The 18318-nt window shown below is 37.5% G+C and overlaps 1 protein-coding gene across 1 annotated transcript; it reads right to left on the minus strand.

Moving 5' to 3' along the window:
• Positions 1-4022: 4022 nt before the first annotated feature.
• Positions 4023-17402, minus strand: NMBR (neuromedin B receptor). The gene is made up of 3 exons (XM_058534314.1): positions 16981-17402; positions 6936-7284; positions 4023-4424 (listed from the first exon to the last, which is right to left on the minus strand). The coding sequence occupies exons 1-3, from the start codon at positions 17400-17402 to the stop codon at positions 4023-4025; spliced, it is 1173 nt and encodes a 390-aa protein (XP_058390297.1).
• Positions 17403-18318: the final 916 nt, after the last annotated feature.

Genomic DNA, 18318 nt, shown 5'->3' on the forward strand with positions numbered 1-18318 from the left:
CAAAATATTAGTAAATGGAAAAATTATACTCATTCAAAATCCATTAACTATCTTACAGCTCTATAGAATTATATAAATATTTAAGACATGTTCAACAAGGGAATAGTCGAATAAAACATGTTTTGATACCAAAAACATGTTCCATTAATTTTTATTGTTTCTCTTCCTCTTTTTTAATATAGCATGCGCAAAATGGAGAAGGAAATTGAAGGCGGAAATTATGGTCCCATATTTTTATATATGAAATTTATTTCTATAAAGGTGTTCACATGGGTGATCCAGAATTTAAGCAATTATTCTTACCCTAGAATGATAGCGGTAAACTCAGAGACCCATTCTTTTCCATCCTCCATCGTCAGGTAACATCTACATTCCAGGGAGGAAAATGTTGACATGCCTATTTCTATCTTCCAGTGAGTTATCTGAGCTCCAGATTCCTGGAGTATTGACTACAGATACAATATACGAATTTAAAGTCAGATAGAAAAGAGTTCAACCACAAGATCTCCCATCCTCATCTCTGCTATTATGGATGAGTTTCCTCATCAATAGAACTGAGAATCAAAATAACACCTGCCTTAGAAGCTGATGTGAGACATTCCTGTATGGCAACGAATACAAGATCTGGCACATAGTAAATGCTGAATCAAGTTTATTACTATTTTACCACATGAGGAAAGATAACTTTAAAACATGATGATAGAAGCTACCTTTACTGAATACTTACTAGTATGCCAGGTACCGTGTGAGTACTTTACACATATTACCTAATTTAACCCTTATGATATTGTTAACCCATTTTACAGAGAAGACAATGAAAGGGGAGCATCCTCTGGTCCCAAGCATTCCAAGAATCTTGTCATTTTGTAGCTCATTTGAACTACTCCTGGTTTAAAGAGAAGATTAACATAAAAGAACATATCCTATATCTACATGAAAAATAATAATTTGGTGAAAATTCCTTAAGTTTGGCAGATATTACCACATTAGACACAGTTTTTTTTTAATATTTCCTTGAATTAAGATACTACTAGATGGAATTCTATAAATCAGGATATTGATTACCTTTTTAAAGGTCTATTTCACTCTGTTTATTTTAACAGATTTGGAGTCTGACATTTTGTTCTACTTCTGGCTGATATACATAATTAGTTTAACTTGCTTCTGTAGTTCGATTTCATAGATAAATTTGGGTTTTGTTTCTTTTAACTTCATTCTTTGATAATAAGAACAGTGAAATTTTCAAATGCCCAGAAACAAATCTAAATATTTCAAAAATAAATATGTAAAATATGTATACACAAACTAAACATTTAAAATCAAATCAATGCCAAAGTTTAAACTCTAATTTGAATATGAACCCAATCTCATTTGTGTGTAAGCGTACGTATGTGTGTATAAGGCATAAAGTATGTTTGACTCGAAAAGTGTACGGTATAAGCAAATATTAAATACTTGTCCTCATCATACTATATATAGAATATATACTAATATATTAACTCTCAGGTATTTATTCCAAAGAAAGGAAATATTTGAGGAAATGGTGCAATTCACAGGACTTTTTGAAAATGAGAAATCATTACAGTTATTGAGTGAATTAGGATTATAACTCAGCAATAGAATGCAACAGCTAAATTCAAAATGTTTGCACGGATAATCCTCAACCTTCTTAATTTATGAGCAGAGCTATAAGCATTGGCCGAGTCTCTAAAAGGGAGGGCTCAACATTAAGAGAAAGAAAAAATCTGACTTTCAGGATTAATAGCAACCAGAAAGAAAATTTTAAAATGCAGACAAAAATATGATAATATTGATAATACTATATAAACAGATAAGTGGCTATTGTTAAAATTCTTTTCTTTAAAGGGGAAAACTGAAATTTGCGGTACTTTTATTACTCCATTAGTGTCATTACAAAAAGTCATTTTAACAAAATATGTGTAAGTAAAAATCTTCTAAAATATTTCCTGATAAATGTTTTTCATTCCTAAAAAACAAATCAGATAGATTATATAACAATATTATTCTCTTAAACTTTAAATTATCAGGACTTTATAGTTAAGACTTACATATGTCCCTTTAGCTTCATATATATACACATATATAGTTTCATATACAAATATATGTACACAAAACAATATATATGTTTATATGAAACTAAAAGGGTCTTGCAAGATATGTATGCATATATCTTGCAATATTTCATGTATATATACATACACACATACATATATACATATATGTATATTTCTACCGTTTTCTTAATGCCAGCAAGGATAAAGATTCTACATTAAGCAAGGATTACCCTTGGTTCTTTCAATTTTAATGGATGAGTCTTAAAAGATTTATAAAATACCCAGACTTGTGTGTAATATTTTGCACCTTTCTGATGAGTACTTCTACAACTTTCCCAAAGGGTAAGAATAACTATTCGGGATAGAAGAAAGCCACAATTAAGTGGTGGTGGAACAGTGGGTGCACGCACCAGGGTATGGTATCTGGTTTTAAATCTCACTTTTCCCACATGGCTGTGTCGTCGTCTTTAAGTTTCTTAGTATCTCTGAGCCTCAATTTCCTAATCTATAACATAAAGATAATAGCAGGACCTATTTCAGCGGGGCCCTCACAACGTGTCCACATGATCAGGTATTTTTGTAAAATTTGCAAAATTGTGTATTTTTTTAGTAGATACATCTCCCAAATTGTGTAACTTCATGCCCCACCAAAATTGGATCCTTCTCTTTTTCACCTCAGGGATCATATTGAGGGTGAAATTAGATAGTACGTGTAGAGCTTTAGGACTACGCCTAGAACACGGAAAACACTTAGTTAATGTTCATTATCATTATTATTATCAACTCCCATAGGCAATTTGCTTGTGTTTATTTTTCCTATCACTACATATGATAGAGTATTTCGTATCTTACATGGTATGGGTTAGGAGTGTTTAAGAAAGAGCTTAGTATATTAACAGAGTTTTCTACTCAACAAATTGGGAAAGAGAAATAGTGTGAAATATATTCATTCAAATGTTAGCCTTATTGGTACAAGCTTAAGAAGGGGTAGTTTTTAGAATTTAATCAAGATCATATTTGTATTTTGACAAAAAAAAAAAAATCCAATACCCTTATTCACAGAACACTGTGATACTATGCAGTGTAAATGTGCCTAAGTGAGATTTCAGACACTGATAAGTGGCTGTTGCAAATTAGGATGAGTAAATGGTTGAACTCACCATAATTGCAGAAATCTTATCATATCTATACAGAATTATTCAAATATTCAGGGATTTAACAATGTATACAAAGATGGCCATGCCAATTTCTGAGTCATAGTTTCAAAATTTGGGACTTATGATACACCTATTTCACATTCATAATGTAAATCATTTTCATATGATATCTATTTTACTATGCATAATACAAATGCTATCATACCTTTTTTCACATACCTAGAAGCTACAGATATAAGCTATTTCTATAAATTACGGTTAATCACAGAAAGAATCACAATAAATATTATTGACCTGTAATTAAGCTCCACCTTTTGAGTTTTCTATTATTTTATTCAAACAAAAGAGATATATACATGCATTAGTTATGAATAAAATTCACCAGGAAAATATGGCTTGTATTTCAAATAATAGGAGTTTGCATACTACCCTCACTGAATCAACCAGTCAATATAGGAATTTATTTCCTGCTTCAAGACAAAACAAATTTAAGATAAGACCACTCGATTTGTCTCTAGCAACAGCTGAAATCATGAAGCAATATTGACCTATACACACATAGAATTGCCTATTGAATCACTTTTAACGGGAGCAATGTATATTTTTTAATGTAATTTAAAATCCTGTTCAGAGAAAACTGCGAAGTATGTTTGTCTTGTCTTTTCTGAGTCAATCATGAAATCGTCTAATGAAGTAGCTGAGGAACGGTAAGAACGAGAAAATTGTTCTGCTCTACTCCATAGGGATAGAAAGGTAAGTTCTTTCCAGACAGTGAGTCGAACGACCAAAATCACAGTGCCATTTCCTGCTTCGTGCTGTGTCCATTTAGTAAAACAGAATTGGCCACCACGTTCTTAGCATTGCTCCTCAGAGACGTCATCCGCAGGGCAGAGGAGCTGACGAGGCAGCTGGCTGACCTCTGTGGACGGGACCTCCTCCTGCAACAGAGCTGGCTGTTGAAATGCCTCCTGAAGCTTTCACTGAGCAGATAAAGAGCAAATGGATTGACGCAAGAATTGCAAAAGCTCAGAACCCGGGCAACCAAGGTGACAATCATGTGGCCTAGAGATGGGTCAATCTCGTGGTAGTTGAAAGACCTATACAGGTAGAGGACGTGGTTTGGAAACCAACAGAAGACAAAGCAGCCCACGAAGACGAGCACGATTTTAGCCAGGCGTTTCCGTGTTTCCATCTGCAGATACAAGGAAATCGCCCCATTGGTAAAAATGAGTATAGAGCCAGCAACACGCAAAACACGACGGTACGAAAGGAGGAAAACTTATCATAGCATGCAAATACGTCCAAAAATACAAAAGCTATTTTCCTCAACAAAGTGATGATTTTAACAGTTTGAAGAAGCCTATGTTGGTCACTATACTATTTTCCTTTAAAAATATTTGACAGCTTACACAAGACTAGATGATATATTATTAATACATGGCTATGTCTTCATGTTAAAACCATGATCTTAAAAAATTCTCTCTTACTTTTAACTATTTTCCTTTTGCTCAAAGTCTTATTGTGTTCATTATAAATATAAATCATTTCTGTTTGTATTAAATCCACTGAATTAATGAACCATAGAATATGTTCAAGCCTAGATTTTTTTTTTTAAATCAGGGTATTTTAAATAGGAAAAATCAATCTATTGAAATAGGGCATGACTTTTTTAACCCTTACTCCACACACACACACACACACACACACACACACACCCCTTGAGATTTAAACTCCTGATTCACATAAATCAAATACATCTGACATAACTGTCAATCCTATAAACATTACTATGTTAGGTTACCTTTAAAAATAAAAATGTTTTTTTTCTTTTCATAAACTTTACATACTATGTTTACTGTTTTAAAGGAAAGTCTTCAGGAATGTGACAGACAAAATTCAAATACTGGACGGTAATCTTTTTTAATCCAAAAATCATTTTCTGACATCTAGAGTCCAAAGTTTAGCTCATAGTTGCTAATTTGTTTAAATGTTTAAATAAGGCAACATGAATGTGAAAACATAATTTATCAAAAGATATTGAGGGAAGGCAACGTGATATTTTCTGAGCTAAAGCTCTTAATAGTCAACTAGAATATGCCAAGGAAGACTGGAAAGTTTTAAGATTGAAACAGATCTGGCATTGGGGAGTAGTGGTGAGTGGTGACAGCAAACAAAGCTGCAAGAGAAGAGGAATCTAGTTCAGGAAGCAGAATGTGGTTCTCAGATGTATCCCAGTGGCATAAGTTAGGCAACCTGGCTATATTAAGGAGGTGGATGTGAAATTTACATTACTGAGCAGTGTCCACCCTAGCAGGTGGAGCATGAGTGCAAGAATTTCATGGCACTCTATACTTGGAGATTCAAATGCACACACAGGCTGTTGACATTGAAATTACTTCTCAGCAGATGTCAAGCCTCGTTCCCCAGCCAGAGTTTGTAAGTCCCAACAGGGAAACTCACAAAAACAAGGCGGAATAAGGGCCATTTGACAAAAAAAAAGTGGAGGTGTGGAGGGTAAGAGGAACTCAACGCTAGAAAACAAAGCAAAAACTCAAATACCCAAATTGAGATACAAATTGGATCACAAGGCTCTGAATAAAAGGATTGTGTATAAAGGAAAAAGCACAGTGAGCCTATGACCTGGACATTTTTGCTTCAATGATGACAGATATTTAGATAATAAATCCATTAATTTGTTTAACAATTACTATAATGATTGGTTGATTTTTCAAGCCTTTAAAGCAGATGTGGATCTCTGATGATGATGGTCATCAGTAAACAGAGGTGATCTACATAAGAAAGCTTTGCCAGACTGTGCTGTTGCTAATGTGCACAAAGCCCCGCCTGTGCCCCTGTCTATAGCCTAGCAAACTTTAATGATTTGTGATTCAACTTGTTTTCATTCAAATTGGGGAACAGGCACCCATAACTTCCCTGTACCTACAGAACGCTTTGGAGGAAGTTCCTCACTAGGAGTGCACAAATGGACAACTTGAAATTCTGTCCCATAGGTACAGTATTTCCATCTCTTTGTGGATTAACACAATTGGTTTTACCTTAAACTAATACTGTATGTTCTTTAAGGAAGCAAGAGTATGCAAGGTGCATGTTGTCATTTTTGCATGAGTAGATAATCTTTATCGGAAAAGCTATAAAGTTGAATCAGACCAAGCAAGACTTCCGCACCGGCCTGCATTTGCTCACTTTCACACTTGTCATGCTGTCCTCTGTTCCCAGAGCCTCCCATTCTGGCACCCTACCCAAACCTCATCCCCAGATCCCAGGCAGTGAACCACAGCCCTTTCCTGATGCATCCTTCTCCTAGACTTCCCGTCATCCTTAGTGGGCTAATGGGAGAAGAGACAATAATGAAATAAATTTATAATTAAACTGTGAAAAAGTTCTGGTTTATTATGTGATTCTTTGCATAAACATTTGCTTGTAAAGAAAAGCCTGCAAAGATATTAAATTCTAATAGCCCCAGGCCCAGATGGCAGATAAGCTGGACCTTGGTGGGCCTTCAGAGAGCTGTGACATGGCCACGTATCAAAGACACCCCTTCCAGTTCAGGCTAGTGCATGTCCCAGTGCCCTCTGACTCTGTTCTGATCAGTCCTGGTATTGAGAACCCATGAAACGAAACACAAAATAGTACTTACTGCATCTGTCCAGCACAGTCCAACACACACACCTACGAAGCTCACCTGTTTTTTGGTATGTTCATTGTATTCTCCAGGAAGATTACGTGCACTTTTAATTAAGGTCTTTGCAATATGATAATAATAAACACTAATAAGAGTAAGTGGTATCAGGAAATAGACCAAGAAGATGAGCACTGAATGAATCTTTGGATGTAATTCATCTGTCTGAGGGTAGGGTAGACACGCTGTGAAGCTGCCGTTTTCCAAGCTGCCAATGTGCGCCACTTCAGAAAATACGGCTTCAGGAACCGCCAACAGCACAGAGACTACCCAGATAGCCACCGCCTTCACACAGGTCCACAGCACCGCCCCTGATGTCTGGATGTCCATGGGGTTTACGATGGCTCTGTACCTGGGAAGACAATACATCTCAAGTTACTCTCTTAAGAAAGAAAATAAAAGTAAGGAAAAGAGAGAGAAGGGGAGGGAAGGAGAGGAGGGAGAGAGGAAGAAAGGAAGGGAGGGAGGGAGGGAGAGATCCTACTTGTGTCAAAATTAACTATAGTGGAGTCATTTTAAAATGGAGTCAGAGCTGCCTTTCCAGAGAAACTGCTTCACTGTCTTGAACCTTGGACCGGACAAAACCTTTGGACTGGACCAAAACAGCAATTGTTTTACAAGCAATTGTTTGAGAAGTCAGCAGGAGAACTGACATCCTGATCACAAAGACTGAGGACTGTGGACTTTCTGAAGATAGAATCAACAATCAATGTTTAGCAAAGACTGGCCGTCTGCCTCCAGCTCCAATTAAAATTCTTTGTAATACAACCTCCTTTCTTTGCCTTTAAAAGCCTCTGACTTTTATTCCCTAGAGGAATACGTTTTGGGGTTTCTACTTGAATCTATGTCTCCTGAATGGCACTTCTAATTGCCCAAATAAATATCTGCTGTTTAAATTGTAGTGATTTTTCCTCAGTCGACACTTGCCAAGAGAGTGTTGCCAACACTCCATTATTCTCTGACTGTTTTGTAAAGTTTGGAATATCCAATATCCCAGGTGCCTGTGTGTCTACAAGTCATTCCACTGTTTGTTAGCACAGAAGACAGGAAGACAGAGGAAAATATTTTAAATTGCCATTTCCCAAATTGCAGTAATTTGCTTACCTCTTTCACAAGCTTTTTCTAAATCTACACATACTACAAGAGAAATTAATAAAATAATCCCATTTACAATTACAACAAAAAGAATAAAATACCTAGGAATAAATTTAACCAAGAAAGTGAAAGAACTGTATGCTAAAAACTAGAAGACACTGATCAAAGAAATTGAAGACAACACAAATAAATGGAAAAATATATCATGCTCATAGGTTGGAAGAATTAATATGGTTAAAATGTCCATACTACCCAAAGTAATCTACAGATTCAGTGCAATCCCTATTAAAATACCAATGGTATTTTTCACAGAACTAGAACAAAGAATCCTACACTTTGTATGGAACCACAAAAGATCCCGAATATTCAAAGCAATCTTGAGAAAGAGGAACAAAGTTGGAGGTATCATATGCCCTGATTTCAAACTATACTACAAAGCTATGGTAATTAAAATACTCCCTAAAAGTAAAGAAGAAAAGCTCCCTGAACCTAGTGTCTTGCTGTGTCTTGCTCACTGTTGCATCTAAAGTATAGGACACAATGCCTGACTCGTAGTAGGTTCTCAATAAATGTTTGTTGAACTAATAAGGAAATGTGTTCTGAGCAACAAATAGATCACTTATTTAGTTAGTTAGTTAGTTAGTTAGTTATTTTTTGGCTGAGGGAGATTCACCCTAAGCTAACATCCACTGCCAATCTTCCTCTTTTTTATGTGAGCCACTGCCACAGCATGGCTACTGACAGACAATGGTGTACGTCCACACCTGGGAACTGAACCCCGGCCACCAAAGCAGAACACATGGAACTTAACCACTAGGTCACTGGGGCTGGCCCTAGGTCACTTATTTAGAGCAGATTTAATAGAGTGGGATGGTAGCTGGATGGTAGATTGCCGGAAGAATGGAGGCAAGAGATGGAGACACAGTCTAATCTACTGATGCTCAAGATGGATCAGTATTCAGAATCACCTGGAGAACTGAAAAAAGGTAGAGTGTTAGGTTTCTCCCCAGACTTACTGGTGCAGAGTCTCTAGGATGTAAAATGTGAGATTCTGCATTTTACTAAGATTTTTCAAGTGGCTCTGAATAAAAGCCAGGTTTAGAAACCACCTTACGAGAAGATTGAATACGGCGGTGAGCATGTTTCCGCAAGCATCCTTGTGGAAGCTTGCCCAGCATAGTGGACACCATTCAGCAGTGGAGAGGATCTGGTATCCAAAGGTTCAGTGTTTGAAGAATCAGATGCCTGACCTTTACCATATGGCACATCATGTTTCAACAGTATTGATATGTTATAGCAGTAAATCTTATTCTGAATAAAATTATTAAATCTATCATTTAAAAATATCTATGCATTATTATACAACAGAATGCCTAAAACTATAAATAACCTTTTTAAAAATAATGTAGTAAGTGGGGTGTCACTTTGGAAAGGATGAGAAATACTGGATTTGATTACAGAGGGCTCAGCAATTCTATTTGTTCTTTACTCCCCCAAAAATCACTTTGTTCTTAATCCATTGAGGTGTATTGCTTAAATGACACATGAAAGTTTCATGAGAAGGAGAATGACAATGACAAGCCGTGTTGATGAAGGCAACAGGTAGGAACTAGCCAGTCTATGGTTAAAGGAATTGTTGGAAAGGCTGTAAAAGGAAGAGAGATCACCTTCACTAATTTTGCAATAGGCTAATTTTGCTCTCCACTTCAATGCCTATTTTCTGATAATTAACTGCATATGTGACTAAATATTGACTTGAATTAATGAGTCATTTGTCATCCTGACACATAGATGATATAATAAAAGTAGTTCCACAGCAACCCACAGTTTGAAAATGCTTTCACATTAATTGTTTCATTTGATAAAATAATCCTGAGCAATAAAGCTTATTAGTGTCCCTGTTTTACAGAAAAGCTCATTGACACTAAGGGATTAAATGATGTTCAAATGATGGCAGAGCCAGTAAGCCGATCGATGACTCAGGATTCACACACACATCTTATAACTACAAATTCTGTATTTTTTCAACTGTAGCACATTGCAGAGAATGCAACTGAAAAAATAAATGTCTTATCTGTTCTATCCATTTTCAGACATTTGATCTCCTGGTCCTTTTAAAGTCAATGGTATTTTGGGGGCTAGCCCCATGGCTTAGCGGTTGAGTGCTCGCTCTCCGCTGCTGGCGGCCCGGGTTTGGATTCCGGGCGTGCACCAAGGCACCACTTCTCCGGCCATGCTGAGGCCGCGTCCCACATACAGCAACTGGAGGGATGTGCAGCTATGACATACAACTATGTACTGGGGCTTTGGGGGAAAAAAATAAATAAATAAAATTATTAAAGTCAATGGTATTTTTAACTGGAAAGACTTAACTTATATCTGTAATTATGTTTTTTCAATTTAATTCTCATTTTTACAGTGAAAAAACTAAACCTCAACAGTACTATCAAGTAACATTTCATATTCTTTTAAGTCATCTCTAAAAACAGCATTTTCATATAATCTATATAAATATCTATGATCATTTCCAGGTTCTGCTTTCATAATCTAAAACTGGTTCCTAATGAGATGGTTAAGGTTTAGTTCTGTCTTAAAATTTGGTTCTTTTCCAAAAATTAATTTCAATTAAACCACAATCATTAAAATTTTAATTTTCAAAATAATCCCCCCAAATTTCCACAAATAATAAAAGAAAGGAAACAACAAGGTCTACATCAGACATTGAAAAAAATATTCCTAATGAAAATCTGCATAATAAAAAAATCAAAACATAATGACAAATAGATGAGTCAAGGGAAGTGCTAGGAAGAAGCGAAAGTTTCGTGCTTATTCCTGCTCCTCATGAAGACCTACGAATAACTGGAAATAGAAAATACTGCCCAGAACCTCAATAAATCAGTAGTGTTCATGGAGAGTAGCCTGTGGACCTAATAATAGCTAATATTTTATATCAATAATTAAAACAATATGTTAAGAAACAGTTCATTAAGTTTGAAGCTAGCAGTATGAAGTTGGGTCATCATTTTGGAGCATGGATTGAAATGAAAATAACCTTGGTCATATGGAAATAAATAAGAATAAAGGAACAAAAAGCAAAGCAATTTTTAAAAAAGGAAATTTAATGAAGACGTGTCCTTTCCTATAGAAAATAAACAAGTGGACTTTTTAAATACCAGGTCATCAGTATATTTGGGATGTGGGTGAGGTTCTCCAAAGAGCTGAAAAAAAATCTACAGGTTATATAAAATATTATCTAAAATGTACACATTGACTCAAAAGTAAAAATAATAGTGGATGTAAATATACAAATATAGCATATAACTACTTATTTTGTACAAAATATTGGATCAACTTTTTCAGAAGGGAATCATCTACACTTCATATCAGCATCAATTTTTCCAGAAATTCAATAAATAAACAATTAAATAAGGACTAACTAAAAAATTTTTAGTAAGAACTTATGGCGAATGAGAAAATTAAAATGCAATTAAAATTATTAAAGACCTCGGAAAGAGGTCAACCCTCCTGTGGAATCAGCTATTGGAAGGGCAAAGGTAAATTGTTATTTTAGTTTTTGAAACACACAAATAGGAACTGTACTACTGGTGACAACTAACAACGAGAAAAGTGTTGAACTTCACTGTCTGACCTCATGGCTCAGCCAGAACAGATGGCCCCCTATTTAAATGCATCACTACAGGCAAAAGACTGAGAGAGAGGTACACCTTAGAGGGTCTTTCTTTCCACCGAGAAGTGGACAAAATAGAACCAGCATAAATTATTAGATGAGATATTTGTCTGAGATGTGGTGACGTGGAACAGTGTGACAAGCAGAGCACTAGAGCACTGAACTGAGTATCTGGTTGCTTCACGAGTTACTCACGTCCTTCTCCTCTTTGGGTCTCTCTCTGCTCAATATTCAGAGAGGGAGCTAATAGGATCCTATCCATGGTTGGATAGATGCAGCTCTACAGCTGAAGATGTTATTCTTATTTTGCAAATGAGAAAAATACTGCCTTATGGCCATGTGTTTTGGACTGTTTTATCATTTTCTCCAACTAGAATATTCGGACATAACACATGTAGGACTAGTACCCAGATGCCATGAACCCCCGCCTGGTACATTCCCTCCTTATTTATAGTGTCCCAAAGTTTCAGATCAAGGTAGATGAATCATCTTCAAAAGTAATAAATAATACTAAAGTAATAAATAAAGTAATATATAAATTATGGCATTAGTATGAATATTGTGAGAATTATACAGCACCTCTCTAATTCAATGTTTGAGATTCCTTCTAAAGAGAAAGGAAGGGGAAATAAGCTAGAATTATTTCAGACTAATGAGTAGAAGATATCTGATTTACTGGAGTCAAATACAACAGCCTTTAACAAAAAACCATATAAATTCAAATTAAACTAATAAATTAAGTGCAAGTTACAATTTGTTCTGTTTCTATGGCTATATAAAAATAACAACTGAGCACTTGTCATGGAAGACAAATTTTCCTTTTTGTACTGACAGCTAGAAAGGTCTCAAACGTATACCTCACATTTTGTGAAAGCATGTGTTGCCTTATATTCTTCAACTTTTATTTTCCCTAAACCTGGTTTTCCTCCTTTTTTTGTTCCTTTTGTATGTTGTTTGGATCTCTATTTTTAAGCTTCCTTGAATTCTTTTGGAACAAGTTAGAAATAGATGTCATCTCCCTGGCGACATGGGTTACCATGTTGAGAGTGAGTGTGGACTATTCTCTTAAATATGTATGGCCAGGCTGACCTCTCCAGAAGAGTTTAGAAGCACACCAATCTCAGCACCCACTGAGAGCTAAGGTCTTCTCAGCATACTGTCCAGGGCTATGGACAAAAGAAGAGAGGCTCTCCAGTGACGGCCAGCCAGTTAACCAGTACCCGAGCCTCAGTCAGAAGTTTTGCCGAAAAACCAGCAAACAGATAATGGCATTCCCTCCCACCCCTGGACAGAGACTGATGAAAAAGCTTCATGAGGACCAGGGAGTTTTAGACTTTCAATGTGTTTCAATATTTCCACAAATAATTATGCTGAAGAGAATATCTGTTTGCATTGGTATAATACCCAAATAATGTTAAAGATTCAAGGCTCATGCCTAAGAGAACTAGCTCAGTTATGGAATTAAGTCTGACTATCCTAACTAGCAAAAGAAAGTTTGAAATTACTAATACATTAGTCAGATTTGGTGCAATATTATTTTTGCCTTCAATCAAACATTGGAGATTTAGTATCAGAAAACAACATAACCTGAGACACTAAATTAATATTAATTTCATTTTTATTGTTCTATAGATTCTTAAAATTTAATTTATAAATGCATTTTAGATAGTTATGATAAAAAACAGAATAAGGAATTGATACCTAGTTTTATATTTGTAAATACGTAAAATTATAAAGTTTATAGTTTTGCACTAGGAATCTGTGGAAATTTTTTCCTGTAAAGGAAAAAGGAGAACTCCATTCCTAAAAGTTATTTGCATTTTAATTATGGACTTTGAGAGACCAGAAGATCTTCAAGAGTCAAAGAAATAGTATTCTAAGCTTGGAAATGCAGCTACTGGCATCGACAGTGAGGGAGATATCTATAAAGACAACCGTAAGCAAATTATGGCTTGTGGGGCTCCCCTTACCCAGTGTCACAGCACATGTGCCACAACAGTGGGTGGTGGGAATGTGCGTGTGTGTAAAACTGTTAGAAAGAGAATATGCAAATGCCTGTAAACAGCTATTTAATGTGAGAAAGCAAAAAGAAGTACATTTTCAAAATGATAACAAAAAAACCCATCAAGATAAAGGTGAAATTAAACTGAGAGCCCCCCGTCCCCACTTCAGATCACGCACTGTCTCTCCTCCTCCCACTCTGGTTATGAGACACCTCTGAGGCACTTCTACAGTGGACACAAATGATTTTCCCTAAAGATGCATCAGCTGAAACTCCTCAAAAGAGTTTGGAAAGTCAAGGATTAATAATCACAAGTACCAAAAATCATCACCCATACCACCCTCTGGCCATATCAAACGAGGCGATTTAGACCTCGAGATAGATTCATAAGTACTGCATTTCTTATTTCAGTCTCTGCTATCCAGTGATGCTGTCATTGATGATACATAACATTGTCTCCACTTCACATTGGGATATGCATTCCAAAATCTAATTATCTTCCCGTTTTTTTTCTACGTTACTATGGTCTCTATTTCTAAATTCTCTACCTTTACTTTCTTAGGCAAAGACATTTAGGCCATGTCATGGAAATAGGATATTTGGCTTAACAGACAATTGAACGTACTGTTTAAAAAGTATAACAGAGGTTTTTCCCCTATTGCTACAACTACTACTTAATTTTGAGTTCAAGTGTTTCTTTTATTTTGCAGTTACATTTTATGACCTTCTTTCATTCTATTGAATCTAATGAATCAGCTTTTGTGATCATTTTTCTTTTTTTACTCTCCAGTGCTTTGTTTTAAACATCACTTTTCAGTCTGCCATTAAATAGGGCAAACCGTTAGTCATTTCTTATACTTGGGAAAGTAATGACGTGGCTTAATGGTGAAGAGGGTAGGCTTTGAACTGGGTTCAAATGCTGGCTCCATCCTGTGAGATCAGCAAAATGTTGCTTAATTTCAAGCCTTAGTTTTCTTGACTTTAAAATGGGCCGGCCCCGTGGCTTAGTGGTTGAGTGCGCGCACTCCGCTGCTGGCGGCCCGGGTTCGGATTGGGCGAGCACCGACGCACCGCTTCTCCGGCCATGCTGAGGCCGCGTCCCACATACAGCAACTAGAATGGATGTGCAACTATGACATACAACTATCTACCGGGGCTTTGGGGGAAAAATAAATAAATAAAATCTTAAAATGGTAATAATAATAGTGCCTTCCTCACAGTGTTGTGAGGATAATAAGCTCACACAAAAAAGTTAACACAGCAGTAAGTGCAATTAGTCTCGTACTTGTTTCCAAATCCACTTGGTGAGATAAAGTGTGAGAAGATCAAGGACTAATCAACGCTTGATTACTATGTTCTGGAAGAAAAACAGAAGCATAGACAATGTACAACAAAACATCTCCTAACCATTTTAGGTGAATATTAGAATGTATTGTGTAATTTTATCACCAGTGATTCCATTTCCTTAATTCACCTTTCCAAAACACACACTGATAGGCAAGTGCAGCCTCTGGGCAAGTAGAAGAGGCAACCCACCTTTCCTTATCATTGTTGTTAAAGTATCCGTGCTGTATTTAAAAAGTACATGATGCACTTCACAAACCAAAAAAGTCAGTAAATATATGAGAAATAGCATCCTCTCTGACCTCAGCCAGAGCCAATTTACCTGTGTGTCTCCATGACAATAGATTCAGCAAAGTAATGTGAAATAAATTCAAGCCCTGGGACTTGCCACTAATATTACCTTTTAAAAGTGGAAGCACAATGACAGCAATTTTCACTATTGTAGTGGTAGCTATTCATTAAGTTTTATTCTAATCATTAAGTAGAATTTTTAACTTTCTAATTAAAATGTGCCCCATAAAAAAGAGCAGCTAAAAAGTCACATTTTAATTATGGAATTAAAAAAAAAACTTTTAAAAAGATGATAGAAATGGTGTCATAGAAATAAAATGAGGTACACAATTTACCCAAAAGCACCCATTTTTATAGGTATGTGGCTTTGAAGAGACTATTACACAAACTAGAAAGTCAATAATATTTGGATTAAAAAGACAATGGCTCTCAACTTTCCACTGAGTATTGTCTTTCCTTCAATGCAGATTAACTCTTCAAAGACAAAGTGACGTCAGGGTAGTATTGCAAATACCAGGAAATTTAAATGGACTCATTTTTCATTAATAACTTAATATGTAAATTAAAGAGGAGGAGAGTGAACACAACCTTAATCATCCAAGTTAAATTCTTTATCTAAATAGCTTAAGTCAACACCCCACCCCTAAGGGAATCAGACCAGGCTCTGTGCAATGATGCCTAATTGGATATTTTGCCCCTAGCCCTGTCCAGACATCCCTTCTGCTTAAATCCCCCAAACCACGATGATAGAGGGCCTGGGGTAGTGGCACTGGGCCAAGTCAGCAGGTCTGGATTCTCCTCTCAGCTCAGCCAGGGGACTTACATTCCCTGGTCCTCAATATCTTCACCTGGAAAATGACAGTTGAACTAGTTGATCTGCAAGGTAAAGCAAAGGACACTCCCATCCTTAAAATACGTGAAAAGCAGATTTGCTATCAAAGGTGTATTTTTACAGCACTGTAAAGCACAGATACTAAAATTTGGTACCTACCTGTTTGTGAAAAAAAAAAAATCGACATATCACTTGACTTGAGGTATTAAAAAGAATGTGTAAAGTCATCTGTCTGAAGAAAATTTACTATTTTAGTTGTTTTTCCTTCAAATAAATAGCCGAATTTGGTGAACAAGTGTAAATGTTGTTTCCCTTATTTGGAAAAAAGTTCAAAATCAAACATTTCCCTAATATTAAGGCAGACATTCTTACCTATAAGTTTACTAAACTGCTGAATAAGGAAAGTGCACTTCTAAGGTTTTGGGCACACACAAAAAGCTTCTACAAGACAGTTGCACTTTTGCACGTTAATGTTATAGTTTTTATATGAAATAGATAACAAAGATTCCCGACGTGTGTGGAGCGGAGGGGCAAGACTAGGATATGCAATTTTAAAACTACTTTCAAACTAATGCAATTTTAATTATTTTAAAATTAATAATTTTCTTATATTTTTTCAAGCTTCTCGTCTTAGTCCGTTTTAACTCCTTTTACTCTAACTCCCAGATACACTCTCTCCCTCCCCCTCCCAGCCACCCCCGTCTCCCTCCTCTCCCCAGCCGCATGCCGGCTCACCCTCCTCCCCGGCGCTCTCCGCCACGTTTCTAGGCCACCTCACCTCTACTTGTGCCCTTACCTGTCGGCGCTGAGGGCAGTGAGAGTGAACACGGACACCCCCACGGAGGTGAGCTGGATGACGGGGATCAGTTTGCAGCCCACCTCCCCGAACATCCACTCGTCAAAGCAGTAGCGCGAGGCGTCCACCGGGACGCAGGTGAGCAGCAGCAGCACGTCCCCAGCCGCCAGGTTAGAGATGAAGATGTTGGGGACGCTCCTCACGGCGCTGTTGGTGATGAAGATCTTCACCAGCGTGATGTTGCCCAGCAAACCCACCGTGATGATGAGCAGGTAGAGGGAGGGGATCACACAGCGGATCACCAACTCGGCGGTGGTCCCGTCGGGGGCGGGCAGGAAACCCCCTTCGGACACCCCGGGAAGGAAACGACTCTGATTCTCCCCCGCGGTCTGGGCGAGGCTGGAAAGAGACTTGCGGGGCATGATCTCCTTTCCAGGAGAGTCCGCTAGAGTTTTCATGCGCCCAGGTGCCCTGACAAGTGCAACGCACAGGACTTGGGTTTAAGGGATTTCTCTCTCTCCGGGACAAGTTTACTGCCCGCGGGGACGCGTCACCCCGCCGCGGCCCGGGGAGGACAGGGTCGGGTGAGAACTCCAGCTGTCCACACGCTCCAGTCCTTCGCTCCTAGAAGGCGCGCATTGGCTCCTGCTGGCTCCGAATTTAACAAAAAAAAAAAAGGCAAAGCGGTTGCGTCTTTGTTCCAGTCTTCAGTGGTTTGTTCTTGCTTATAGCTAGCGGAGAACAGCCCTTTTGTGAGCAAAGATTTATCCCTCTGGGGTCAATAAAAGTACCTGCCCAACCGTTCACTGGGAGCAGAGGAGGTCATCCTGCCGCTGTCCAGCGAACCGCAGCTGAAACACCGGGAACCAGCGTGGGGCGGCCGGCACTCTGCTCGTGCCACAGTTTTGCTCTTTGTTTCTGCGGTTCCTGTTGTACTGTGTGGAATTGAAGGGGATCTGAGTCCTCTCTCTTACACGGCGTCCCTATATACATCCATCCTTATCCGCCTCCGAGCGGGAGGAGCCCCAGACAAGTTTTGTGAACCTCTGAGGATTTGGTGGCTGAGCTGGCAAGTCCCTGATGCTGTATCACTGAATATAGGAAAGAGAACGAGTGGCAAAGGATGAAGTAAATGAATGGAACTCCTTCCACACTCTTCTTCCTTGATCCGCTTTTCTCACCCCAAATATGGAAACTCTTTCCTACAGCTGGCATATTAGTTTTAAACTTATATTTTATTGAAATATAGCATGCATAAAGTACACAATTCTTAAATGTACAGCTCAATCTAACCACCATTAGGAACCTACAATCTAACCACTATTGCCTAAGGGAGCC

Source organism: Diceros bicornis, chromosome 39 (assembly GCF_020826845.1).
Source record: "Diceros bicornis minor isolate mBicDic1 chromosome 39, mDicBic1.mat.cur, whole genome shotgun sequence".
Lineage (NCBI taxonomy): Eukaryota > Metazoa > Chordata > Mammalia > Perissodactyla > Rhinocerotidae > Diceros > Diceros bicornis.

Coding starts and splice junctions, on each gene's coding strand:
- NMBR (XM_058534314.1), bottom strand. CDS start 17,402: ATGCCCCGCAAGTCTCTTTCCAGCCTCGCCCAGACCGCGGGGGAGAAT. Junction 7,285..16,980: donor ACTGCCCTCAGCGCCGACAG/GTAAGGGCACAA, acceptor TTGTCTTCCCAG/GTACAGAGCCATCGTAAACC. Junction 4,425..6,935: donor ATGAACATACCAAAAAACAG/GTGAGCTTCGTA, acceptor TTGTATCTGCAG/ATGGAAACACGGAAACGCCT.